At 47.2% G+C, this 27,647-nt stretch overlaps 1 protein-coding gene across 3 annotated transcripts; it reads right to left on the reverse strand.

Annotated features, from left to right (window-relative positions):
* Nucleotides 1–202: 202 nt before the first annotated feature.
* On the reverse strand, nucleotides 203–27,647 carry DPP3 (dipeptidyl peptidase 3). 3 transcript variants are annotated; one of them, XM_060251495.1, is made up of 18 exons: nucleotides 26,687–27,482; nucleotides 22,377–22,655; nucleotides 20,587–20,676; nucleotides 20,275–20,412; nucleotides 20,062–20,136; nucleotides 19,520–19,610; nucleotides 18,251–18,381; nucleotides 17,465–17,595; nucleotides 17,245–17,303; nucleotides 15,801–15,995; nucleotides 14,484–14,596; nucleotides 12,355–12,447; nucleotides 10,816–10,878; nucleotides 10,134–10,258; nucleotides 8,038–8,158; nucleotides 5,805–5,984; nucleotides 4,189–4,351; nucleotides 203–576 (listed from the first exon to the last, which is right to left on the reverse strand). In XM_060251495.1, exons 2-18 carry the CDS (start codon nucleotides 22,644–22,646, stop codon nucleotides 431–433), a joined length of 2,184 nt encoding a protein of 727 aa, XP_060107478.1. In that variant the 5' UTR covers nucleotides 22,647–22,655; nucleotides 26,687–27,482; the 3' UTR covers nucleotides 203–430. The 3 variants fall into 3 exon arrangements, with proteins under 3 accessions (XP_060107478.1, XP_060107470.1, XP_060107462.1); XM_060251487.1 differs by lacking the exon at nucleotides 26,687–27,482 and adding an exon at nucleotides 27,542–27,647 and having other exon boundaries at nucleotides 205–576; XM_060251479.1 differs by lacking the exon at nucleotides 26,687–27,482 and adding an exon at nucleotides 27,530–27,563 and having other exon boundaries at nucleotides 205–576.

Below are 27,647 nucleotides of genomic sequence, written 5' to 3' on the forward strand. Positions count from 1 at the left end.
CACTGATAACATCACCGAGTCACATGGGGTGCCCTCTTCAGCACACCCAGAAGGCTGGCGCCCTAGGAAATTGCCTGGGTTGCCTAGAGGCAGGGCCGCTCCTGAATCCAGTGCAAAGACACAAAGAGGAACTGTCTAGTTTGTGCCTCAAACATAAAGTTAATTGCCCCAGCCTGCCACATAACAAAAGAGAGAGTCAGGGCATTTTTTAAAAAGCAAGCTTTATTGGATTACAAGTGCATCCGGGCATTTCCGTCAGTGGATGGTGGGTGTCTTGTACTAAGAAGGGCCAGGCCATTCACTAGCATTGTACCGTGTGTTTGGCAGGAGAGGGTAGAGGAACTCTTGCCATGCCTGGGTGGCAGGTCAAGGGGGAGTCCACAGAGGGTCAGGGGGCCAAGGGAGGCCAGGGCCTGCACTACTCAGCGTCTCAGCTTGCCCAGAAGTGGGCATCAGCCTGTGCCAGCTTCAAAAGCTGCTGTTCCAAGAATTCAGCGTCTTCAGGGAAGCGGTCACAGAAGGATTTGATCAACCCAGCTGCGTTGCTGTCATATTGCACCAGGATCACATCCTCGCCTGCAAAACAGGAGAACGGTCAGAAGTCAAGCACAGCTATCAGACTAGGCTTGCCAATCTCCAGGTCCCTGCGGGGGTTCTTTCGCTTTCCCAGGCTCCTTCCCGCCCCCAGTCAGCTGGCCGGCGGGGGGAAGCCCAGAAGACCATGTGCCTTTCTACCTGCGGAGGCTTCAGTCTCCGATTGAAAGGCTTCCTCTTGGGCTGGGGTGTCTGTGTTACTTTGAAGAAGTTGGCAGTGACTCGTGAGTAGAGAGGCCAATCCTTTGCTTCAGAGTCACCAGAAACGGGGTGGAGGGGGGAAGGGAAACGTCTGCTGAGCACTTCATTATTCCCTATGTGGAGATCGATTCTCATGGCGTATAATGGGGAATTGATCTGGAGGTTTCAGGGGCTCTAGGGGAGCTGTTTTTTGAGGCAGAGGCACCAAATTTTCAGTATAGTATCTAGTGCCTCTCCCCAAAGTACCCCCCAAGTTTCAAAATGATTGGACCAGGGGGTCCAATTCTATGAGCCCCAAAAGAAGGTGCCCCTATCCTTTATTATTTCCTATGGAAGGAAGACATTTAAAAATGTGTGCTGTTCCTTTAAATGTGATGGCCAGAACTCCCTTGGAGTTCAATTATGCTTGTCACACCCTTGTTCCTGGCTCCGCCCCCAATGTCTCCTGGCTCCATCCCCAAAGTCCCCAGATATTTCTTGAATTGGACTCGGCAACCCTATATCGGACATCCCCCCCCCAAATTTGCAAAGCTTAGAATGTCATGGAGTGTTAACAATACAAGAGGCTACTAAAGAAACTGTTTTTTTTTATTTTAATTCATTGATACCCCACCTTTCTCCCCAATGAGGACCCCAAGGTGGCTTACGTCATTCCCTTGTCTTCACAACAACCCTGCAAAGTAGGTTAGGCTGAGAGCATGAGTGGCCCAAGGTCACCCGGAGAGCTTCCGTAGCACAAGAGGGGGATTTGAACCAGGTTCTCTCCCAGATGCTAGTCTGGCACTGTAAGGATTATGTATCTGACCCTGCTGTATACAGCAGGGGTGGCCAACGGTAGCTCTCCAGATGTTTTTTGCCTACAACTCCCATCAGCCCTAGCCATCATGTTTTTTGCCTACAACTCCCATCAGCCCTAGCCATCAGCCATGCTGGCTGGGGCTGGTGGGAGTTGTAGGCAAAAAACATCTGGAGAGCTACCGTTGGCCACCTCTGCTGTATACACTTATTGATCCCAGGTTGCGCGCTGACAGAAGAATCCAGACTCGCCCTCCTGCATGTCTTCTACTAAGGCCTTCTCTTTAAAAATCGAGATGATATCCCTCTGGCAAGTTCAAAGGCAAATGTCCTAAAAATTTGAAAGGTGAAGAGAGAAAGGCGTCTGGTCTGGAGACTGCGAAAACTCTGCTCCTTGGATTCCATGCTGCATTGTACCAAGGAAGCAGGAAGGAATGCTTTTCTGACTCAAAATGGACATCTTTGGCTAAAGATCATTTGCAGTTGCCTGCAACACAGCCTACTTTACCCACTCCAGCAGCTGCGGCAAACCAAAGCTAATACTGTTGCTGTTTGCATTTATGGTACTAACCATAACTCCATATGGACAATCATCTGCGTTGATAGAGCACACAGGGAGGGAGGGAGAGTGGGCACAAGCACACTGGCCTCCTCCACCAATCACCAGCACAGTACTGTCTGTGGTTACACCCCCTCCCAGTGATCAGCAGCATTTGTTGAGCAGCCTTGTTGATGAAGGGGAGAGAACGAATGGGTGGAACAAGTGTCTGTGTATTTGCACTGCATGGACAGCCAAGTGATTGCCCTGCTGTCTCTCCCCATGGACTTTCAACATGCAGATGGGTCATCTGTACAGGGTTTAAATTGCTGGTGGGGGGAGGGAAGAGTATTTTTTGTTTCTCTTTATTAATTTTAGTACTGATGGATTTATCAGCAGCTTGTTGATTAGCCTTTTAGCTATTCTTTTCACCGCTTTTGTCCATGTCTACATGAAGAAACCATACTGTTTCTGTTGCGCTATTATTCAAGTTCATAATCCTGCTTTGTGTGTTGTGCATTAAGGTACTATGGAGTTGCTTCCAGTTTATGGTGAGCCTATGAATTAATGAACTCCAGCATTTCCCATTGTTAGCAGCCTTGCTCAGGATTGGCAAACTAAAGGCCATGGCTTCCTTGATTAAACGGATCCATCTCACGTTAAGTCTTCTTTTGCTGCTGCTTTCCTTTTCCTAGCATTATTGTCTTTTTCAGTGACTTGTTTTCTCATACTGTGACCAAAGTACAATAGCCTCTGTTCATTCACTTAAGCTTCTAGGGAGAGTTCAGGCTTGATTTGATCTAGAACCCAACACAGTATCTGTAAAACCATCCTCCAGCACCACACCAAATTTCAAACAAAATCCTGCTTTATTACTGTAGGTATTCTATCAATTTCTAGCGCATCCTGTAATCCAGTTTATCATATTGTCTGTACCAGGCATCATTTTGTAGAAATATTGGTGGTGGAGCTTATCCAGGGATTGTTATGCAGCTGCACCTACTTTTCAACGGACAAGGTAGGTAGGTGGGGAGGAGGAGGGGAAACCCTCAGCATGGTTCAGGAGCTGTGCTCCTGTGAGCTCCTGCTGAATTCAAGGCCTGGTGTGTACTGTTAAATTGTTCCTATTGCAGTGTTAAACTGCATAGCCCTCTTTAAGTCTCAATGAGAAACTCCAACTGTATTTGAAGTAAATAAATATTGTGGGGTTACTTTCACAGTGTAGTGCTTGAGCTGCCCAGGGGGTCATTTTAATAATAAATTAATAATAATAAATTTATTTTTATATCCCGCCCTCCCCCGCCAAAGGCAGGCTATGGAACATAGCAGCTTATGTGCATGTGAACCTTTTCTGAGTTATGTAAATGTTTTGTGATATGAGGCAGAGTTGGAGGGGAGTCTAACCCATTCTGCTTGTCACATTCTAGATCAACACCTTCATTCTTTTGGCCAAATGACTACAGAAGTATCCACTGACCCTCCTGGGGAACAAGGCAGTTAAGAGACTGGATGCTGATGAATCATGTCACCAGCCCGGTCAGATTTCTCCTGCCATAACACAGGAGAGCCCCACTGCCCCACAAGAGTAGGGTCAGCTACCAGCTGTTATGTAGATTTTAGGATGGATTTTATCCCAGTAGTAAAGCTGGAGCAACCAAACACCCATCACAATCCAGTTTATCAAAAGACTCTTGGGACAACATGACAGAAAAAGGGTTAAGGACTCCTGGTGTGCCAGTGGCACCAACATTTCACCATATGTAGAAGTCGGTGGCTATAGCCCTTGGAGCCCCAATGTCCTATGAACCTAAGGATATCCCTTTTTATGTACTCCAATTGTTGAGCTGAAAAGCAATCAAAGGAATTTAACCCCTTTTCTCATCAGCATGAAGACCAGTGGAGGCTTTGGCCATTCCCTGAAGCACCTGGCCTTCTTTGCCTTGAACTAGTCAGAATATGACCATGGCTGGTCGCTAACATTGTGCTGATACGAAAACTGTTTAAGTCACTCCAGACTGAACAGGCAATGTGAAGTCTGTTGACAGTCCTGCAGCCCCTACCTTCCAGGCGGGTGTTTGCTTGTACAAACAGCTTGCGAGCTTCTTTGCGCAGGAGCACAGTGTGGCGCAGGGTGAGGAAGCGTTCCGGCTCTTCATCCGTCACCGCAGAGTATGCCTCATAGAGCGCACGCCCCCCTACCACATCTGCCGTGGACTTCAGCACCTTCAAGATGAACAAACAAGGAGTGGCAGAACAGGACTGCTGCATCGTCTCCCAAAGCCCACCCCACAATTCACTTCTCCCACTTTCCCCTTTCACCATAGCGCTGCTGCCCTCTCCTGCCCTTACTGCTGCCTGATTTGACTCTATTCTTCTGGACTGTGTTTAAATGCAGTGGTCAATTTTAGGCCTCCAATGTTTAATCAACAGCAACTTTGTTAACTGATTAGTGCAGCAAAGAGTTAAAACATTTGTTTTGTTTTCAGGCCATTTTGTTTCCAGTGTTTTACTAGGGAGAACAAAACGATTTCTCCCATCTAAGAACAAAAGATGTGAAAGAGACTGTGACCCCACCTGCACCTCCTTGTGTGTCTTCTCTTTTTAGTTAGACAACTTTTGAGGCCTTATCCTGTTTTTCTTAATTTAAGAGACTTGATTTGACACACAATCGTTTGAAAAGCGGATAGAAAGGAACAAATAAAGAGATTCATATTTGCTTTGTCCCATTAATGTACTTTGTTTCAGAATGAGTGGCAGCTTTTAGGAAAATATTAGACATTCTCACCACTTCCTTTAACACCTCTAAGAGGCCTATGTGGCACTTTTGGTCATGTGCACTTCTTTTTTTAAAGATCGTAACTTTTTAATTGAAAATTTAGCAGAAAGATATAACATCAACACGAAAAGACTAGGACAGTGAAAGCTCAGCTAAATCTAAGCAAATATTTACATTACAAACTGTTATTAGGCAATACTAATAATCCTGAAGGGATTAAATAAATGTGCACGTTAAAACAGTTTTACAAGGGCTCGTCTGTTGATCAGTCCATACAGGGCAAGGAAGTGATGGATAAGTTCGTGCTTATCTGATAGACCTCTCCCAATCCCAGATGTATTCAGCTGGGCCTGTGATCACTCAGTAGTGAAGGAAATGTGCTTGTCATATGCTCAGAGAGACTGCTAGCATTGCCTCTTCTTCACTTCCAGACCCCAGTGCTGAAAACAGGCAGCTGGGACAGAGACTTGATGCAAAATGAGCCCCAAAAGTTTTCCCATTCCACCGTATGGCTTATTTATTTATTTATTTATTTAGATTTTTAGCCCGCCCTTCCCATAGAACAGGCTTACACTGTTCTACAACCTTGCCTAGATCAGGTGCGGAAACTGCTGCTTGTCTGTCTGACTGTGGGACTGGTGGAAAATAGTCTCTTGGCAGACGACCTTAAGGAAGATCAGCAGTCTTTTTCATTTCTGGATCACTGTGATGAATGTGGGAGCATCTAGAAAGAAGCTAGGAATGCCTCTGACTAAGCTGCTGTTGCAGAAGCCTATGGAAGCTCCATCTTCAAAATCCCTCTCCCAGTTCCCTGCTTTGCACCAGAACCCACAGTTCTGCCCAAGACAGGCAGACTTGGGCCTCCCTCCTCACAGCACTCACATTCTCACTGCCACCTACCTGTAGCTTGCGCAGGAAACTCTCAAGAGCGGGCTTCCCCACCGTGGTGATCTTGCTGCGATCCAGGGAGACAATCGCATCCGGCTTGCCATCTGCCCCTGTGGTGCGATGGAGGGACACCAGCCCTCCACCAGCCTCCAGGAGAACCCTCAGGATGACAAAGCGAGCTTGCATGTGAGCCTGGCTCGGGGACAAGGAACACAGGGAGAAACTCAACACAGGAAGTTACTGTGAACCAAATCAAACACCGTTTATCAATTATAGTTAGCGTTGTCTGCTCTTGACTGGCAGCAGCTCTCCAGGGTGTCTCAGACAGAGGTGTTTCACATCACCTGCCACCTCGTCCTTTTACCCTGGAATGCCAGGGACTGAACCTGGAGCCTCCTACATTTGAAGCAGATGCTCGATCAACTGAACTATGGCCTACCTCCATAGGAGGAAACCTAGATAGCACCTAGGATTCTTGGCTCCCAATCCCATCCATCAGAATATACAAGCTACTATGTAGGATCAGACCAAGACCCCACTGTCCCAGGCACACTGTTTCTGACAGTGGTCAGTCACCTGCTGAAGCACCCAAGGTGGCTTACACATTTGAAAATGTATAGTAATAAGAAAAGACCCAGAAAGAAACCAGAAGCAGCTGAACTCTAAAAGTCAATGGTACATAGTAGAATCCCCTTGAGCAGTTCCAGCTTTGACCAAATGTTTGCCAGCACAGTTTCCAGCTGCTGCCTAAAAGCCATCACAGAGGGAGCCAGGCAGATCTCCCTGAGATGTGAGTTCCCGGAGTTCAGTGCCACAGCAGGGAGGGCCCCATCATGCATGACCAGACTTTGACCCTTGGTCAGTGGAAGCACATGTATGCCACCAAGTCTCTGAGGAAGGGTGTAAGGCTGAGGTATTAGCAGGGGACCTCACATCAGTCATCGAACAAGAAGAGTTGTTCAACAGTGGAGTCAGCTTCCTAGGGAGGTGGTGAGCTCCCCCTCACTGGCAGTCTTTAAGCAGAGGCTGGGCATACACTGGTCAGGGATGCTCTAGGCTGATCGTGCATTGAGCAGGGGGTTGGACTAGATGGCCTGTATGGCCCCTTCCACAACTCTGTGATTCTATGAAATCAACCCTGAATTTTATTGTGCTTTGGTAGTGTAGTGGCAAAGCAAATAAAAACAACCAAGCCCTAAGAGGAATGGGCTTGCTCCCCCCTCATTGGCTGTCTTTAAGCAGCGGCTGGATGAACACTTGTCAGAGATGCTGCATTGAGCAGGGGGTTGGACTAGATCAGGGGTGTCAAACTCATTTGTTATGAGGGCCGGATCTGACATAAATGAGACCTTGCTGGGCCAGGCTGGGCTGTGTCGGGCCATGTGTGTACCTATTTAAGATTAGGTAGCAGAGATATAAACTTTAAAAAGGACACAGACAAACATGACTAAAGATTTTTTTTAACTTAAAATAAAACATCCTTAAAACATTAGCACTTGTTGAAGGTGCTTTCTCCCCTGGGATCCAGGAAACTGGGCAAAGGAAGCTCTGGCTCTTTCCCTCCCCAGGGGACCAGGAGGGGGAGGAGCCTCAACCAATGGAGAAAACTCCAAATCAAGTTGAGATGCAGAAGGAAGCAAGAAAGAGGGAGAAGGAAGCAGACAAGAGCCAGTCGCTCGGGAGCCTAACAGGAGCCCTCCAGGGGCCTGATTCAGCCCCCAAGCTGCATGTTTGACACCCCTGGACTAGATGGCCTGTAGGGTCGCTTCCAACTCTGTGATTCATACAAAAGATCTTCACCACAACATTGGGCTGCATGAGCTGGGAAGAGGATCTGGAAGTGGAATCTTGAGGGCTACCCAGAACCAGCTTGTGGATTGATGTCTTTTTCTCTTCCCCTAGGAACCCAAAGCAGCTTACAAGAGTGTTCTCCTCTTCTCCGTCTTACAACAGCCCCATGAGGCAGATTAGGCTAACAAGGAGAGAGACTGGCCCAAGGTCACCCAATGAGCTTCTATAGCAGCATGGGCATTCGGACCTGGGTCTCCTAGATACCAGTCTGACACTCTAACCACTACACCACACTAACTGCTTAGCAATTTGTGGTGCAGAGAAGGTTCCTCCAACTGCTCTTATGGGCCAGAATATAATAGCTCCCCCTACCACCACCACCAGGAAAAGCTCCACTGGTCATCACAATGGTGAGGGAGAAGGGAGTTCTCCTTATAACCAAGGGACATCTTACCTGGCGCCACGTTCCAGATTCCGGCGTGTAGAACTCCAGTGCCAGCAGCCCGGCACGCACCATGTTCAGCCAGTTAATATAGATCACATCCTCTGCATCTTCTCCTTGAAGATCAAAGATCCTGGTGAAAAGGGGAAGAAAAGAAAAGAAAAGTGGGAGGGAAGAACCCAGATGCAAAAAAAGGAAGCCTGGGAGGAGATGCACTGCAGGCACCTCAAATATGGGAGGTTCAATAATCAAGATGCTCTCCCATCTCCATCGCACAATGAGATAAGAAAGGGCCAGGGCAACTATTGTTCCCATTTTGCAGATGAGGAACACCAAGGCTGAGGGGTGGCTTGGCAGTGTGGCAGCTCTTCTAGAGGCCAGTCTGGCTCTCTAGCCCCTGGAATGCACTGATGCTAGTGCTGCCAACCCCCAGCTGGAGGCGGAGGATCCCCCAGTTTGGAGCCCCTTCCCCTCCTTCAAGGCTATCAGAAAGTAGTGGGGGGGTGGCTGTTGGGCGCTCCATTATAATGTATAACGTGGGCATCTGGGGCTCTGTCTTTTGAGGCAGAAGCATCAAATTTTCGGTGTACTTACTTGTGCCTCTCCTCAAATTCACCCCCCAGTCTCGTGGAGGAACAATTTCAAGATTATAAAGCCAGTTAATTTGCGAGAAAATTTTATAAAGCTTTTTTATAGATGGCATATCACCCCGATTGTACTTAATAAAATTAACAAAGCGATTTCACCCATTTGCTGGAAATGTGAAGCAACAGCAGGAACTTATTATCATCTTTGGTGGTCTTGCAATGTGTCCAAAAAATACTGGAAGGAAATCCATAAAATCTTAGCTGAGATACTGAAGGTAAATTTCCCTCTCAAACCAGAATTCATGTTATTGTCATTAGTTAGAGGCATGGTCCCACGGGAGGATGAATTTATCTCAGTATATATCATAACGGTCGCTAGAATATTATTTGCCCAGTACTGGAAATCTAAATTTATACCTGATAGAGAAGAAATATCTCAAAAAATTTTAAACGTGGTGGAAATGGACATATTAGCAAATATTATTAAGGGAAACATGAAGGAGAAAGCAATAGGAAGATGGGAAAAGGTTTATTCATGGTTAGAAAACAATTAAAATGAAATGAGGAATGGACAACTTTATTTACTTTTAGTAATTTTTAAGTTAGAGTATCTTAATGCGTGAAATGGAAGATAACAGTTGATTTTGGTTTTACCACAGTCTCACCCCATCTGGAATTTTAGGTGGAAGCGGCAAGATGCCAGCAATGTTGTTTGTTTGTCTAATCTACAACTGTCATGGATGATTTGTTTGTACTGAACTATTTGTTTTTTATAGAACTGTAAGATAAGTTGGATCAAATAAAAGGTAAAAAAAAAAAAAAAATTCACCCCCCAGTCTCAAAAGGATTGGACCAAAAGAAGGTCCGCCCCCAACCCCCATAATTTTCAATGGAGGGAAGGCATTTAAAAGGATCTCGGTCCCTTTAAAAATGCAACAGCTAGCTCACTTTGCTTCAGCATTCAGTTGCACTTCTCCTCTCCCAGAGCCTCCTGGTAAGTTCCCCGTCAGCTTGTCAGCATCACCTGGCAACCCTAACTGGTTCTTAAAGGGATGCCTTCACACACTCCAATGGACCCTCCCCACCGCCCACAATGGCCAGGAGCCCGTAGAGATGCTAATGGAGATGCAACATTTTGAAGCAACCAACATACTTGTTCTCCAAAGGGCTTATTTGAAAGTGTCACGGCTCAGAGGCAGGTCACCTGCTTGGCATGCAGAAGGGTCAATAGCTCAGTATCTCCCCCCCTCACTTCCAACGTTCCATATGAAGTAGGCAGTTAGAGCATCAGACTAAGGCAGGAAAACCCCGGATTCAAATCCTCACTTAGCCAGGAAACTCGTGGGCTGACCTTGAGGCACTCTTTCAACCTAACCTACCTCACAGGGTTGTTGTGAAATTAAGACGGAAGATTAAGAAGCTCCCCCTCCACCATCTCGCCCTTTGATGATGCTTCCCCTTACCCTGAATCCAAGTACAGCCTCCCCACCCCATCCTGCCCCTGGCATCTCTGGCACTCACCTCAACACCTCCTTGTTCAGGCAGAGGTACAGCCCCACACACTCAGCCCGGCATTCCTCGTAAGTGGATGCCACACTTGAAAACTTGCTATCCCAAGTCTCGCCACCCCGGTACCAACTCCGAACCTATGCAAAGAGGAAGAAACTCAGGAATTTAGATCACCTTATGCTTCAGAGACAGGTCAAAAGAGTCTGGCCAGCCCAAACTCTTAAATCATCGGGACCAAATATCTCAGGATCCACTTAAGTTCTGTGCTTTAAAAAAAATCAAAGGAGGGAAGGAGTACTTTTGACATCCAGATTGCTTGTTAAGGATTTGCATCATTTCTATTGCTTTTGCAAACCATGGCAGGGAAGGGCAAGTCTGCCAGCTCCCTATTACAGAAACCCTCGTTAGCACTACTGTAGCCTTTGGAATTGAACCTGGCACCAGGGGAGCCATGAAGACCAGGCAGACACTCTTAAGGAAAACAGTTAGCTAGGATTCTTGGAACGCTTAAGCCAGGTTTCCATCCCAAACGCCACCTTCTATGCAGCTGTAAGAGCAGGAATATTAGCTCTGTTCATATTACAGGATTGCCTGTTTGAGAAGGATAGAAGGGACAGAGTCAGAGCCTCAACCTTTCCCAGAAGCTAACCAAGTTTGCAATTCCCCCATTCCAACTCCTCCCCCGAGTCCTCACCAGTTCCCCTGTCTCTGGGTTGATCACTGCATCCCGGTCAAAGTTGAACGCACCCGAGTCGTCCTGCCAGAAGAAAAGAGAAAGCGCTTAACTTAGAGCAGATTTTGCTGTGACAAGAGGCTGCCTTCTCAATGGAAGCAAAAACAAAAGAGAGGGGAACCGTATGTCATAGACAAAAAGGAAAGCACAAGGCTCATGGAAAACACAGACTGTGTAGTAAATAATCAAACAGAATTATAAGAAAATTACTCAATTTCTATAGAGGAATTCTATAAGGGAACAATCCCATCTGTATCCTATTTGTATAAAGAAAGGATTGTTCCCTTATAGAATTTGAAGAAGAACTGAAGATTTATATCCCACCCTTCTCTCTGAATCAGAGACTCAGAGCTGCTTACAATCTCCTATGTCTTCTCCCCCCACAACAGACACCCTGTGAGGTGGGTGGGGCTGAGAGGGCTCTCACAGCAGCTGCCCTTTCAAGGACGAGCTCTGCCAGAGCTATGGCTGCCTCAAGGCCATTCCAGCAGCTGCAAGTGGAGGAGTGGGGAATCAAACCTGGTTCTCCCAGATAAGAGTCCACCCACTTAACCGCTACACCAATTTTATTGCAATTTTACTGTAATTCTTTTTGATTATTTACTGCACAGCCTGTGTTTTCCATGAGCCTTGTGCTTTCCTTTTTGTCTTTCTCAATGAAAGCAGCATGCATCTGCTGTATGTGCTCTGCTTCAGACCGCCCATGAATGATGCCATATATGTTTATTGTATGGCAGAGTTACAAATAGGAAGCATATAATAATATAAAACACAGAACCAAGTATGCAGACCAACTGGGCAATCCTCCTATAAACTAATATCTAAATTTTCAACCCACTCAATCACAACTCAGGAGAGTTCAAAAAGCTTTGTCACATCTTCCTGGAAAGCACGATGCTCACATTCCTTGTGGTTGCACCACAATCACATTCGGGTGCTGGTATTTTGCCCCATTTAAACAACAGGTCTGCACAGTTGCCAAAGCCTGCTCGTATCCTATTAGCTGTCTTCCAACTTTATGTGGCAAGTCAAATCCTAATGGCCTCCCCCGTTGGGGTTTATCAGGTTATGGATATTGGCTGGAATTGACTGCATCCATGTTTGCAACCATTCATTCTCTAGACTGAAATTTTGTGATTGCAAGATTTATGCAGATCTTATGGCTGGGTGTTAGGATCTTAGTTTGGATAGCCTCGTGTTAGCCATGTCTTTGTGGAAGGCAGGGAGCCAAGTGGGCTGCCATGAACTCCTTGGTTGACATTTCAGTTTTCCCCTGAAAAAACTTCAAATTATCTCTCTAAATAAACAGCAATTCCCATTTCACCTTAACTGAGCTTTCTTCCTGCATTCAGCCAGATGACAACGAGATGCAAAGGTGTGAAAATGGACACATTCATGTAAAATGCGCTGTACCACTTGTACAAAGGCCCTCAGTCATACTATCATCTCTTTCTTTCTCTCTCTCTCTCTCAAGCAAAGAGCATGCACAAAGATGCTCACCTGGACAAAAAGCTTCCCACTGCCATGGCCTAGGAGTTCATGAAGTCCAACCTGCACCTCAAAGGAGGGCCCCTTCCACTTGATGTAGAGATCCTGCAAGAGAACATACAAGGAAAGATGCACTTTCTCCCCTCAACCTTCCATGGTCTGCCAGGATGGAAACCCCTCTGACCTGAGTGCCTGCTTTCCCCAAGATTCCACTACCCACGGTACAGCTTGTTCAGCCACTGTGATACAGCTTCCTACAGCTTCTGGTGCAAAGCTAAGGACATGAGAAGCCATGTTGGATCAGGCCAGTGGCCCATCCAGTCCAACACTCTGTCACACAGTGGCCAAAAAAACAGGTGCCATCAGGAGGTCCATCAGTGGGGCCAGGATACTAGAAGCCCTCCCAAGCACCAAGAATACTGAGCATCACTTTCCCCAGACAGAGAGTTCCATCTATACTTTGTGCCTAATAGCCACTGATGGACCTCTGCTCCGTATGTTTATCCAATCCCCTCTTGAAGCAATCTATGCTTGTAGTAGCCACCACCTCCTGTGGCAGTGAATTCCATGTAAGCTGAAAACTTATTTTTTAATTTACAAAGGCCAGTAACTGTTTCCCTTGCTTTGTAGGATTTGTTTTAATGTTTTTTAAAAATTTTTAATCAGATTTATATCCCGCCCTCCCCTGACGCAATATAAATCAGCCCTTCATACAGAACAGATAAAAATGCTAATCCCCCCCCCCCCCAAGCCTATAACGTATTAGCAAAAAGGAAGGGGAGAACACCTGCAAAGCAGAAGAATTCCATAAATCCTTTAAAACTGAAAAAGCAGTAAATGTGAATAGAAAGCCTTGCCAAATAGGAATATTTTAGTTGCAGAAACTGGCATCAAGTCACAGCTGACTTACGACAACCGCAACAGGATTTCAAGGCAAGAGAAGAACAGAGGTAGTTTGCCATTGCCTGCCTCTGCACAGCAATCCTGGACTTCCTCTGTGGTTTCGCATTCAAGAACTAACCAGGGCTATCCCCACTTTTAGCTTCTGAGATCAGGCTTGCCTGGACCATCCAGATCAGGGCAAGAACATCTTACATGCTCTGCAGAAAAAGCCCACTGGGAAGCCATAGGATGAACATCCCCATTCCACAGATGGGAACTGCCAGGAGAGCCACTCTGTTGCACAGCTCCATCAGGTCCAGTCTGTTCTCCAGCATGGCTAGCCAGATGCCCCAGAAGGAACAGAAGGTTTGTCAACTACAGCTAGAAGGCTGGTGGGGAACCTACACAAGACCTAAGATCAGATCTTCATCCATTTTGGTCAACCTGAGAAGACAAGCACCTCTTTCTTGAGATATTCTGTTTTCAATTAACTAATACTTGTCCATTTAAGTTGCCTTGTGGGGTTTTTGAAGTTACTTTTGGTCCCCAAACTAGGGAGAAAATCAGGCTAATAAACAGTAGCTGTGGTTTGTTGCAACATCTTAATTCATAACCCCCTTTTGCTGAGCAGTACTGCCCCCTCGCAGCCACAAAAAACACTCATCATATAGGGAGGGTGGATGTCAACCCTGCTGGCAGGAAGCTACAAGAAAGCAAAAAATGAGTTAAACTGGATCTTATGCCCAAAGCAGTATATGTCTCTCGTATCTGGTAAATTTGATACGCAACCTTAGCTTGTGATGTGAGAATGCAGACACACTCAAGAGAGATGATTTGGAGCCCAGACAATGAGCAGGCATCCTCCATGCAACTCAGTTTATGTGGCCTCCTGGGCTCACATTTTTAGGCAGCAAGGATGCTGCAGCTAAAGCAGAATCCCAAAACATCCTTGTTCCCAAGGAAAGGGGAGGATGGCTAAGTCCCTGCTCAGAGGAGACGAGAGGGAGAAGAGAGACAACTGTGAGACACCCGAGGGGCGTGGGGGCAGGGGATGTATCCAGTCACAGCAACACAGCCCAGCCTCACGCATGGCACATCCTTTGTGAATTTCTCCTTTTATCACACTGGCTTAAACCTATTCTTGAGCTCTGGTTCTTGCATGTCACCCTCAGGATGCACAAGTCGGCAGAAAGGCAATTTACAAATGTTAAATAAAATTATCTGATTTAGAGGATGACAAATCCCCCACAGACACACACCTTGTCCTCCTCTGCAAGGAAAGTCAGCTTCTCCTTCTGTGTGGAATAAGCCACAGCCAGCACGTTCCCCAAGGAGACGTTCTTGAACCCATCTGTCTGGCGGATATCATCATCTGGAAACATAAACATACAAAACTGTTTTGTACAAAGGCAAACCCACTGGTTCTATCCACAGCTCAGGACTGTTTGCTCTGATTGGCAGCAGCTCTCCAGGATTTCGGGCAGAGCCTTTCCCCAACACCTGCAAGTGGTGACCCTTTATTTAATTGGTGATGCCAGAGATCAGACCTGGGATTTCCTGCTTGCAAAGTTGAGAGCAGTGGACAGGACCTGCTGACTGTGTTAGCTGGGGCCCCACAGGACAGGAGGAGGTGGAACTCCATCACTCTCCCACCCCATCCAAACACAGACTTCTGCAACAACTGCAGGGTTCAGAACAGCCAAAGCTCCCTTCAAAGGAGAAAGGGAACCGGAGATTGGTTTGTCACTCCTGGAGGCTGTTAAAGCTAAACAACACTCAGCTTGGCCATCCTGGACAGGCACTCTTCTCTGGAGAAGAACCAGATAAATTAAAAAGCATCTGAAAATGAGAGGCTCAAGTTGGCTTGAAGTCACTTTCTTCAGCCATTAAAACCCAGATATGAAAGGATGGCTCCACACCATAAAAGGACTGGCACTCTGTACATATACACATGTATCTGCATTACCCTGAATCACTGGTCCACTGGTCCATCAAGATCTGTATTGTCTACTCAGACTGGCAGTGGCTGTCCAGGGTCTCAGGCAGAGGACTTTACCATCATCCACTCCCTGATCATTTAACTAAAGAGGCTGAGAATTGAACCTGGGACCTTCTGCCTGCCAAGCACTGCCACTGAACCATAGCCCCTCCCTATATGCCCAATCTTGCCATTCAAACCTTGCTCTGTGTTAATGCCCTACTCACGGTGGGGGGGGGGTGGTTTGGAGGGAGGGGAAACAGCTCCTTTTCAGGAAAAAATGCAAAAAGGTAAGAAAAACCCTCATAAAGGCTTTAAAGAAATAGCTGTGGTGGTGTTCAGTAGAGGCAAACTTCGGAAACACACTAGAATGCACTGGGAATGTCATCTTTAGCCTCTGTTCCTCTCCTCCTAAACCTGCTTTACATCAGGGGCCAGCACCGGTCAGTTCCTGCGCCATATCCAACCCCACGGTGCCTTCCGTACCCACTATCATTAGCTCAGAGAGAAAGAAGTGAACCACTGGAACCTGATAGCAGGTCATTCAGGCCCTGGGCCCCCATTCACCAGCCAAGAGATTCGCTGACCAGGGCCTTACAGTTTGGGATGTTAATGCCTGCAGGAATCCCACTTCCAGCGAAGGTCAGGACATCCAGCGAAGTGAAATCAGGCTTGAGGAATGCATCTTTCTCAAAAGCACGAGGCCAAGGCAGCTCCTCCAACAGACGCTCTGCAGACGCCACCAGAAGAGCAAATTTTGCACTCATGGCTTTGTTCACAACCGCCACAAATCCTGGGGAAAGAAAACATGCCAACTGGGCAACACAGTCCAACTTCCTTCATCTTGCCACCTCTCTGTTATCTAATTTTCTGGAACCCCATCCAATGCATATAAACCTGGAATCAAGTTCCGTCACAGTTCTATGGACTCACTCCCAGGTAAGTTTACATAAATTTCAACCTTGCAACAGAAAAGGCTTTCATTTCAGCCCCATTCAACTCCATTCTAAGTTACCCAGGAAGTCTCACTGCAAAGATCTGAACCTGGCTCTCCACCAATGTTCCCTCTAATCTGCGGAGTCTTGTGAGCAAAAATTCTACTTTGTGAGCTACTGGCATTAAAGTTGTGAGCTACTGCATACTCAGGAAGTTCAGGCTGAGCTAAGACAAAAATGTGTGAGGCAGAGGCAAAAAGCTGTGAGCTAGCTCACATTAACTCAGCTTATAGGGAACACTGCTCTCCACCACCCAAAGACATCACTGGACTCATTCCAAAATCTAAGTAGAGCTGTGCACATTCCTTGATTGCATTACACAAGCACACAACTGGATGCTAAGTGAAGAATTCCACAACTGATAGGAAATTCTGTCATTTATCTCTGTTTCTAAAAGCGAGTTTCTAGCTATCAAGAAAGGCTTGGAAGTGGAGAACTCTACTATGCACACTGCTAGACACCATTCTCCTGTCTAGGCAAGGTATAACCAATTGGCAATAAAAGCACATACATCCAAGTGTGCTTAACTCACATAATCAAAGATGCAAAATTTGATATGATAGATTTGATAGAGTACGCTCAGCAGCACAGCCTTGCACTTAAAAGGTACACAACCGTATGGCCCATGCGCCCTCAAACTGACTCCAATCCATTGCAGAAATGCCCCCAAGATACCTCGCAGGCAAACAGAAGAACAGCCCCCTTCAGCTTCAAAATGAACATGAAAGTGGAGTACTAAGAGGAGATTCAGGGCCAAATCTGCTCCTGCTTAATGGTATTATCTACCCTACCTGGGATGCAGTGGTTTTTTTAACAATGAGACTGCTGAGCAGTTGCCTTTTCAGCATGTTGGGGAGGGAGGCAAACTTGGCCCATTCCTCAAAGTGGCCCTCCAGCAAAAAACTAATTAGAGTGTGAGGTTTGTGTACCTTGCTGGACACACTAAGTACCAACAGAATGCTAGGGACTATAAATACAAGATATCCCCAATCTGGCTCGGTCAGATCTGACAACCCAGCCCCAAATACCCCAAAAGCAGGATAGTACCTTCGAACTCCCCTCTTGAGCCATATGGATCTCGGTAGCTTTCAATGAAACCGATGTAGCTATGAAGGAGGGCAGAAATGAAAATTACTTTAGCTTAGCCTTAAAGCCACCATGTGACCCAACACAAAGCTGGTTTTTAACATGGAGCAACAGCCCAGGAATAGCAAACGGGTTTGTGCACATGCACTGCAGACATCAATCACTGTGACGTGAAGCCCACCTCTCCACAATGGGCCCCTTGTCCCGGATCCAGCAGCGGGAACCCTTCTTGTGAGCTGAAATGGAGCCTTGGGTGAAACTGGTGATGTAGTGGGTCAGCATCTCGCCCTGTGTGGGGTTTGCTGCGTGAGGCTAGTGGTAGAAGATAAGACAGTCCACAGTCAGGCAGTTTCAGAGGCAGCCATGTTGGTCTGCAGCAGAACAACTAGATTCAAGAATCTAGGAAGGCAACTGGCTCCTAGCCAACACATGAATCTTGCCCATTGGCCTCAACTTCTGCCACCCTCCTCCCTCTCAAAAGGGATGTGTGCATTTCATGATTTTTCAGGAGCACAGAATGCAGTATAAGTAACAAATATGACCTTCCCAAGGATATCAGCTTCCACTGAAGTTTTAGGCCTTGATGGCTACGAAGAAGAGCCCAAAGGTGAGTGGGCACTGTATGCAAAACCCCAGAGCCAAACAAGTTACTCTGCTGCTACCACTGAAAATGCGTGCTTGTGCTTTCCCTAGAAGCATTTATGCAGATTAGGACATAAAGTGCTTCCCTGCTCCTAACGTCCCCAAGTCTAGTAAGACATAAATAAATTATGTAAAGTACATGATGACAATAAGTTTGGTTGGCATAAATTAAAACAGGACACCAGGCTGAAGACTTTAATTCTTAGGTTCATGGAGTCAGAGGTGGAAAACAATGCTCAACATCCCACCAAAAACACTTCATTTGAGTTCCTCAACTCAAGGCAGAGCAGCAGAGAAGCAACCAGTGCCACCCTCCCCATCTCACCAAGGCCTTCTGCAAGTTCTCCACAACTTTTTCCAGAAGAGGGCCATAATCGCCTCGTGTCACTGTGAAGTCACAGCCTCCAAACTCAAAGCACTTCATTTTTGCTCTCATTTCATCATCAAGCTCAGAATCTGGACGGAGAAGAGGAAGACAAACACACACACACACACACAGCTTTTAGTCCAAGGATGGCTGACATTTGCAGTCTCCAGTTACTAGTAGAGAAGGAGGGATCTCTTCCAGCACAGGGAATAAGAAATGTGTGGCGACTCAGAGTACACGTAACACATGATTACCACAAGGTCCTATAGCCATACAGCAACTTTGAGCTCCCTGGAAAAACTAAATTCTGAAGTGCCACAGAGTCCAATTCAGATTGGAACCTTGGAAAGGGGGAGGAGGGGCTTAAGGCTCCCCCCCCCCACAATCTTTCTGACCTGCAGCCATTTTAGTGGGAAAAATGAATGGAGGAGAGGGCTGAATAGGCCTCCCGAGGCACCTCAAAACTTGAATTCCCACTGTTTATGTATCTTTATTGAATTGTTGATTTTGTTAATTGTTTCAATGTTTTTATGCATGCCACCTAATCAGTGGGAAAGACAGGATTAAAAAGTTGTAAATAAAATAAATTCACAGCTGCCTCATGGCTGCAAGTCCCCACAGTAATCACGTGTTATACAATACATTCAGTCTCAGCCGGACTCAAAGGCTAAGGTATGATTCTGGGAGGTCCGGCTTCAAGACTTGCACACAATGAACCCAACTGGTGGCAGACTACACTGTCAGGCTCAGCCCCACTTGCCCTCCACGACCTGAGGCTACTTCCCCATTAGGTTTATTGCATTGTTTTAAGATCTGTAATCTGCCCTTGCGTCTCAGTGAGAAAGATGGAATTTTAAAATAGCTATTTATTTATTACAACTCAGGGGATCATGGGGGGATGTTTAAAAGGGGTGACTTCCCACTACAGCCATGATAACTCAGCACCCTTCCTGGCAAAGAGCAAATATGGAGTTGCTGCAGGCATGTGGGAGGGAAACCTCAGGGAAAGCGGACAGTCTGCGACCACTGCAAAAGCCTCTGGGACTTCAGCAGTAAGGAAAAAACCATGGAGAATCATTGCTGCATGGAAGAAAGCTGAGTTTCCACCTGCAGCTGGGAATGGTATAGTCCATTCTACCACCTTGTTCCTGGTGCCTCCCAACAGCGGGAGGGGGGCAGGGGAGGAGAAATGACAAGGACCCTCACCAACTCAGAAAAGGCTCTTACCATTGGAAAGTACTGAGGCCAGCCGAACCTCGTAGCATTTTTTGCCATGTGCCTTTGTTTTGAAAAGCCTTGTATTGTAAGCACTGATGTTCTGGGGAAAGAGCCAGGCAAAGAGTTGAGGAAATCTTATTGCCAGAAGGCTACGCTTTTAGCAGAAGCACGTCACTGCCCCCACCCCACAGTCGACCTAAATCCTCTCTTATGTCAGCGCTCAGAGCTAGAAATCAATGCAAAGCAGAAGAGTGCTCCAGGGCATGGAAAGAAGTCTTTCCCCAGCTCAGGGGCTCACCTCAGTCAGTCCCACAAACCCACCTAACCAGTACAGAATGCTCAGCTTGAAATGTTCCTGCTCCTACATCTCTCCTTTTCAGCTTATGCCTCAAGGCAACTGGAGAGATTTCCCCGTCATCTCCCTCAACCAGGGTAGACCCCATGAAGCCCCCAACCCACCTGTCATCAATGTCTGGAGCCTTCCCGCCCCATCCATTATGCCCTTGTCATGCACAGACCATCCAAGCATAGGTGGAGGGTTCATGTCCTACCTGTGAGTCAAGGAATTCCTGGGCCAGCTTTGCATCTTCCACAGAGCAGTTTGCTGAAAAGTACGTGGAGATACCCTACAGAAAAATAAAGAGGTCACAGGATAGTGACTTGCCCCCAAACAGCAGAGCTGCTGACCGAACAAAGAATGCCATCAACTCTCTCATTCCTCCTGGAACTAGAGTCCTCATAAACAAGCAGGATGGGGACAATACCTGACCACTGATTCCCAAGTGTTTTTGCGTGGGTTCGAGGGAAAACATGAGATCTCCACATCTGCCCCACAGTGCTTCCATTTCTTTTGGATGCTCCTTTAGGGCCTGGCTCTCCCATACCAACTTTTTTAGCTTCTCCTAGAATCAGAAGGGCACAAGGATGCATTAGTACGCATAGGAAAAATCAGATGAAGAAAACTCAGCCAATAAGGTAAAGGGAATATTCCCATTGGCTACAGAGCAACAGATAAAATGGCTCCCTCCCATCTCCACCTCACCACCAGTACTCAGCACCCTTCACCTATAGCTCACCTTCGGGAGGTTAGGCACAAATTTGGTGTCCCCAAAGGATTTGTAGTTACCCATGTTGGCGTAAACACCAGCAGCATAAACCAAGAATGCCTTCAAGAAAAAACAATTAAGATTAACACACAAATATAACTGTAATTCATGCATTCTGCATTTCCCCCACTGATGAACTTCCTGATGGCACCTGGGTTTTTTGGACACTGTGTGACACAGATTGTTGGACTGGATGGGCCACTGGCCTGATCCAACATGGTTATTCTTATGTTCTCCTTCCTTCTCACAATTCTATGAAGCAAGGCAGTATTATCTGCACGTAACCGCACGGACACACACACTGTTCTAGAAAGGGTTCAATGAAGTCTGAAGACCAGATATGCCATGATTGGTTACCTAAAAAGTCAAACTGATGTATGCAGTTCTGGTATCTTAGACAAGGGTATTATGGAGCTGGAAAAGGTACTGGAAAAATTATCAAGGAGGAGGATGTACATCCCTTAAAATGAAAATAGAAACTGTGGGACTGTTTAGTTTTGAAAGAGACCACTAAGGAGCGACATGACTAGGACTGCCAGACCCCACCGCTAGGTCCTGCCCCTCAGCCACCAATCAGCTGGATTGTGGGGGGGCCCTACCAGGAGAAAGAGGAAGGTACAGGCCCTATTGCTGGTGTTGCACAGGAAGTGATGTCAGCATGCCTGCAAAGTCCAGGTGACACTCTGGTATTTAGGCAAAAAACCCTCTATGGTATAAGCTGTTTTTAGCGTAGTTTTTGCCCAAATACCAGAGCATCACAGTTATGGTACAGTGTGATGATGTCACTTCCTGTATGATGCCAGCAACATGACTTATGCCTTCCTCTTTCTCCTGGTAAAGCCCCTCGATCCCCTACCGGTTGCCAAGAGAGACCTCGCAACCCTAGACACAACAGATTACAAAATCATGCAAGGTGCAGATAAGAGAGGTAAAGATGCCTCCCTTCTCCTTTCTTATAATGCCAGACATGAGGTGGTTTGCACACTGCGGTTGATGAAAAGAAAAAGTTAGGTACCTAGTTCACCCAACACAAATTCTGGAACTCGGTGCCACAGGGTGTACTGAGGACCAGTACCTTACAAGATTTTTAGGCAAATTTACAAATGAGAGGTCTATCAAAAGCCATGGTGACTAGATGAATCTTTTCTCTTAAAGTTCTGCTGGTAGGCAAGCTATGGGCCAGCTGACCGCTTATAGGTGTCTGTCTGGCCACTGTAACAACAAGATGCTGAACTTGGTGAACTTCCATGGTATGACTGAACAGGCCTTTTATGGTTATGGAAGGAAGTTGCCCCAGGAAGTAAGGCCAATGAGGAAGATATTGGATTTAATTGGATTTATATCCCACCCTATACTCTGAATCTCAGAGTTTCAGAGTAGTCACAATCTTCTTTACCTTCCCCCCCCACAACAGACACCCCGTGATGTAGGTGGGGCTGAGAGGGCTCTCACAGCAGCTGCCCTTTCAAGGACAACTCCTACGATAGCTATGGCTGACCCAAGGCCATTTCAGTAGGTGCAAATGGAGGAGTGGGGAATCAAACCCCGTTCTCCCAGATAAGAGTCCATGCACTTAACCACGACACCAAACCGGCAGGAAGGCACTGCCAAGATCCAGGAGATGGAGGAATCAACTTTAAAGATGCAGGGATGGGGTGAGGGGATAGAAAGGAAGAGTGTCAATGCAGATGCAGGCAGAAGAAACACGCAAGCATTCTTGAATGCTGGAGGAACTTAGAACAAGACAAAGTTTCAGGTACCTGATACTCCTCATCAGAGAGACCAAGGGAGCGTGCCAGCTCTCCTAACCGAGCCGGGTCCTGGACCCGGAAGAGCTGAGAGATAAGGGTGTAGATTGCAGGTGCCTCTGGGGAGGTCTGCAACAACACCACTAGCCCTCCATACCAGCAGGCCCGGGACAGGTAGTGGGCATAGAGCCGCTCTTCTGGTGACAGCAGTTTGAAGGCTTCGGCACAGTCCAAGTTTGCAATGCCGATATCATTGGGCAAGATATACTGGGAGTCCACCATGGTGCCGACCTAGGGAGAGAAGGACATTGATATATGATTAACCTTCCTGCACAGAGCAGCATTAGAGGTTAACATCTTTAAGCAAATGATAAAGGAAAGGGAGTACTGGGACTTCAAGCCTGCCTTCAAAACCTTCCACATTATATCCTATTGAGGGAACAGACTGAAATTGCCCAATGATAGTGGGAAAAGCACTCTGCCCACCCTCAAATAGGCAGCCAGTGTGATCAAGTAGGAAACTACTGTAATGTACTGGTTGGGGTGCTGGACTAGGATCCAGCCTTGCCACCAGGCAAACTAGGTAATTGCCTAGAGTGCCAGTCTTCTGGAAGCATCAAATTGGGTGCCCCCCACATGACTCAGTGACATTATTAGCGCGGGGAGGGGCACCAAAAGTTAGCCTTGCCTAGGGTGTTAAGACAGTCTAGAGCCAGCCCTGGATCTAGGTCAGGGGTTCTCATACTTTTTGAGCACTTGGGCACTTTTGGAATTCTGACATGGGGTAGTGGGCACAAAGATTAAATGGGTGCTGCAGAAGCCAGAGCCAACCACAAAATGTCTGTCACAAGAGGCAGAGCCACACGCAGAGAGGAAACCAACCACCAGTGCCAGATTAAACCCTGTGGAGGCCCCTAGGCAGTCAAAATCTCGGGGGACCCTTTGCAAATTAGAGTCAGAGTGCCTGCCCCACTGCTGATGGCCCCTGCTGCAGCCTGTGGGCACCTTCTCAAAAGCCCTTTGACAAAGCTGCAGGGGTGAGGCAGAGAGAGGCAAACTTGGCAATGACGCTAGCAGTAGCCTCACCAGGCGAATCGGGCAAATAGTGGCTCAGTTGCAGGCTGCATGTACAGGCTCCGAGGGCTGCAAGCAGGGGAGAATGGAGGGGAAAGCCGGCCTGGGGCCCCTAAAGGTGTGGGGGCCCATAGGCCAGTGCCTACTTGGCTTAATTGTTAATCCGGCCCTGCCAATGCAATGAAGAGGGGTAATTAAAAAATTCACTTGGAAGATGGATGAGAGAGAATGAAAGAAGCATTGATGTGGCAGCTGCCAATGAAATAATGTTATTTTGAATTGCATAAATCAGATCTTCAGTGGCAAATCAGAAGCCCTGCTGGGCAAAAGCCCCACCCACTTTCTAAAAACACTTTGTAGGTGCAAACAAAGATGTCAGTAGGCACCGTGCTGGAGACCTCTGATCTAGGTAGACAAAGGAAAGGGTGTGAGGCAGCAGGGAGCACTGGTTATATTTATTTATTTACCTTATATTTTTATCCCGCCTTCTCTGCAAGCAGACTCAGGGCGGCTAATAGTCATTTTAAAACAATTTCAAGTTACAATTTTAAAACAATAAAACTTAAACAATTAAACAATTTAAAACTACATATTTGGTACTATACAGAAAAATTTGATATAGGTGGATCAGATTATGCTGATGTCATTGTTCTTCTCTTTATCTGTTAGTGCTCCTTCTGATGGTATTGCTCAGTAGCATAGAAGTGGCAGCCTTCTCCCACATAGTTATTATAGGCCAGGTAGAAAAGTTCAGTTTTACAAGCCCTGTGGAATTGGGAGAGATCCTGCAGGGCTCTTATGGCTTCTGGGAGAGCATTCCACAGCATTGGTGCTGCCAGTGAGAAGGCCCTGGACCATGTAGAGCTCAATCTGGCCTTCCTTGATCCGGGGATGGATAGCAGATTTTGTGCTCCCAAACGCAGTGCTCTCTGGGGGAGATATGGGGAAAGGCAGTCCCGTAGATAGACAGGTCCTTGACCATATAGGGCTTTGAAACAGATTTAGTACACAATAGGCAGCCAGTGCAGCTCTTTCAGCATAGGATGAATGTACTCCGATCGAGGGAGCCCCATTAACAACCGTACTGCACCGTTCTGCACTAGCTGCAGTTTCCGAGTCAGTCAAGGGCAGCCCCGTGTAGAGGGCGTTACAGTAGTCTATTCCTGAGGTGACTGCAGTATGGATCACCATTGCTAAGTTATGGTGCTCCAAAAAAAGGGGGCAACTGTCATACCTGCCGCAGACTTGGCAGTTGCTGCTACCTGGACCTCCATAGAAAGAAGGCAGACTTGGCAGTGGCTGCTACCTGGACCTCCATAGTCAGAGGACTCCAGGAGCGCTCCCAGGCTCTTGACCTTTGGGGTCGGTACTAGTGGCACCCTGTCAAAAGCTGGCAAAGGGATCTCCCTTCCTGGACCACCATGACTCAGATAGAGAATCTCCGTCTTCGTCAGATTCAGTCGACTCAGTCTGAGCCAAGATGCCACAGCTTGTAATGCCAGGTCCAAGTTGTCCAGGGTGCAGTCGGATCATCCACCCATCAATAGATAGAGCTGGGTGTCATCAGTATATTGATGGCACCCCAGCCCATACCTCCTGACAATCTGGGCAAGAGGGCGCATGTAGGTGTTAAATAACACTGGGGACAGAACCGCCCCTTGTGGCACACCACATGTAAGTGGGCGCCTCCAGGATGATTCTTCCCCTATCACCACCCTTTGTCCCCAACCTCGGAGGAAAGAGGCCAGCCATTGCAAGGCAGACCCCTGAATTCCCACGTCAGCGAGGCGGCTAGACAGTAGCTGGTGGTCAACTATATCAAATGCGGCTTGCAGATCTAATAACAGCAGCACCGCTGAGCTGCCTCGATCCAGGTATTGTGGGAGGTCATCTATGAGGGCAACCAAAACTGTCTCCATCCCGTGACCTGGACGAAAGCTGGACTGGAACAAGTCCAGTGTAGAAGTGTCATCCAGCAACCCTTGTAACTGAGTTACTACTGCCTGCTCTATAACCTTACCCAAAGAGAAGATGAGAAAAGAACATCAGTATGTGCCAGTTACTCAGGGGTTGCGTAGAGGTATTAAGGAGATCTGAAGGGAGGCAGATCTGTTATACTTCTCTTCTTCCTTGCATTTTATTTCACAGTAAGCCTGCAATGTAGGCTAGGCTGTATATGTGACTTATATCACATATAAGCTCACTTCCTAAGTGTCATAACCAAGTAGGGAACTGAGTCTCTCAAGTCCTTGGCCAGTTTGGTGTAGTGGTTAAGTGTGTGGACTCTTATCTGGGAGAACCAGGTTTGATTCCCCACTCCTCCACTTGCACCTGCTGGCATGGCCTTGAGTCAGCCATAGCTCTGGCAGAGGTTGTCCTTGAAAGGACAGCTGCTGTGAGAGTCCTCTCAGCCTCACCCACCTCACAGGGTGTCTGTTGTGGGAGAGGGAGATAAAGGAGATTGTGAGCTGCTCTGAGTCTCTCCGGAGAGGAGGGCGGAATATAAATCCAATGTCTTCTTATTATTCTATCAATAAATTCCAGTATTTCTATCCCTTTACTCGTGGATCAAAGGCACTGGGAGGCTAAGACCCAGAAGCTAGAAAGGGTGCAGGTGCCCACCAAGGAGACTGCAACAATCCTATTTATGGTCTTATGAAGAAGCCTTCAAAATTAGAGGGTTCTGCTTGGTGAACTCACCAAAGGTCTCAACAGATTAAAAATCCAGAAAACGAAAAACACTTGTTTGTGCACAGCATGGCTGTAAAATCCATTTGACACACAGTTTGTGCATGTGCAAACCTCCACTCACATGGAAATATTTTCTAGTTGTCTCTTGCACTATGGACAACGCCCCCCCCCCATCCCATCACACAACACAAGCTGCACAAACATGCTTTATTATAGCTTTAAAACCACAATCAAGATAAAATACAAGTTACACTGGGAAAGAGAGCAGCCATTAACTTGCAATTCTCATGCAGCTGCTCAGCCCTCAAGACAGCCTGCCAGGTGCACTACGTAGGAAGGGTGAGGTCTGGCACTGAAAATACAGAAAATTCAAAGTCCTTTTCTGGAACCCCCAGAAATGGCCCTTCAGATCCTGGCCTGAACTGCCCCCTCCATCCAGGCTGAAACCTGGGACCTCATACCTGCAAAGCCACGTGCTCCTTCAAGTCCCTCCCTCAGCTGGGTGCCCCCTCCTTGCCATCTTCCCCCTCCTACACTTCCTGCCCCACTCACCTCACCTGCTTCTCTTGCTACTTTCAACTTCCTGCCCCGCCTCCTTCCTCTTTCCCCATCTGGACTACAAGCCACCGACACACAACCATGTTTTATTCAGCCAATCCCATGCGCTCCTTTGAAGAGACTGATGTCTACGTTGCCTGGAAACAGAGGGTCTGCCCCCCACGGTCCTCCCCCTGCGTCAATGGTTGGCTCTCTCTTTCATTTTGCAGGATCACGCCCCTCTCTCTGCTAAGTCTACAAAATTACTACTTCAGGCGGATGGCTTGTCTGGGTCCTTTTGAAACCCGACTGTCTTGTTCATCTTGTCTTCGGGACAAGGAGACGCTGGCTGCAGGCATCTATGCCAACTCCGGGTTGAGAGGTTTGGGGATGCAGCATATAGAGAACAGGATTTGGAAAGGGGAGGGACCTCAGTAAGGCATAATGCCATACAGTCCAATCTCTGCAGCTGCCATTTCCTCCAGGGGAAGTATCTTCTATGGTCTGGAGATCACGTATAATTCTGGGAGATCTCCAGGCCCCATCTGGAGGTTGGCAATCCTAGATGCCATGGAAGACTCCTCCACCCTTCTGCTCTTAAACTCTACACCAGAGCAATGTGAAAGACAGCTGCCACGCTCTCTTGGCTCCCCTCCAAAGACACAGCGGCCCACGATAGCAGTTCCCTCTCTGGGTTCCGGGAATGGGCGGGAAGGCAGCTGCTGTCGCTGCAAACGAAAATAGAGAGGCAACCACCTCTCGCCAGCATTATCTGCTAAGCTACCCTCCCACATGCAAGGCACACCACTGAAATACGACCCCTTTCACAGACAGCCAAAGACATATATACACATAAAACTCACACGTGTTCCCACCTGCGTTTCTTGCTAGATCCAATTTCCTGCCACGCCCCTTTCCTCCCCATTCATTGTTCCAATCTTGTAAACACGCCTCCACGACCCCTTCAGCCAATCCGCGGCG

The sequence above is a fragment of the Heteronotia binoei genome, chromosome 1 (genome assembly GCF_032191835.1).
Source record: "Heteronotia binoei isolate CCM8104 ecotype False Entrance Well chromosome 1, APGP_CSIRO_Hbin_v1, whole genome shotgun sequence".
In the NCBI taxonomy this organism is placed as follows: domain Eukaryota; kingdom Metazoa; phylum Chordata; class Lepidosauria; order Squamata; family Gekkonidae; genus Heteronotia; species Heteronotia binoei.

Bases quoted from the DNA above. Each gene is read 5' to 3' on its own strand.
- DPP3 (XM_060251495.1), bottom strand. From the start codon at position 22,646: ATGGTGGACTCCCAGTATATCTTGCCCAATGATATCGGCATTGCAAAC. The intron at 20,137-20,274 runs GTATTGTCCCCA...ATTTTTCTGTAG, and splicing joins ACTTGGGAATCAGTGGTCAG to GGTATCTCCACGTACTTTTC. The intron at 19,611-20,061 runs GTAGGACATGAA...CTCTTTCCCCAG, and splicing joins AGGAATTCCTTGACTCACAG to AACATCAGTGCTTACAATAC.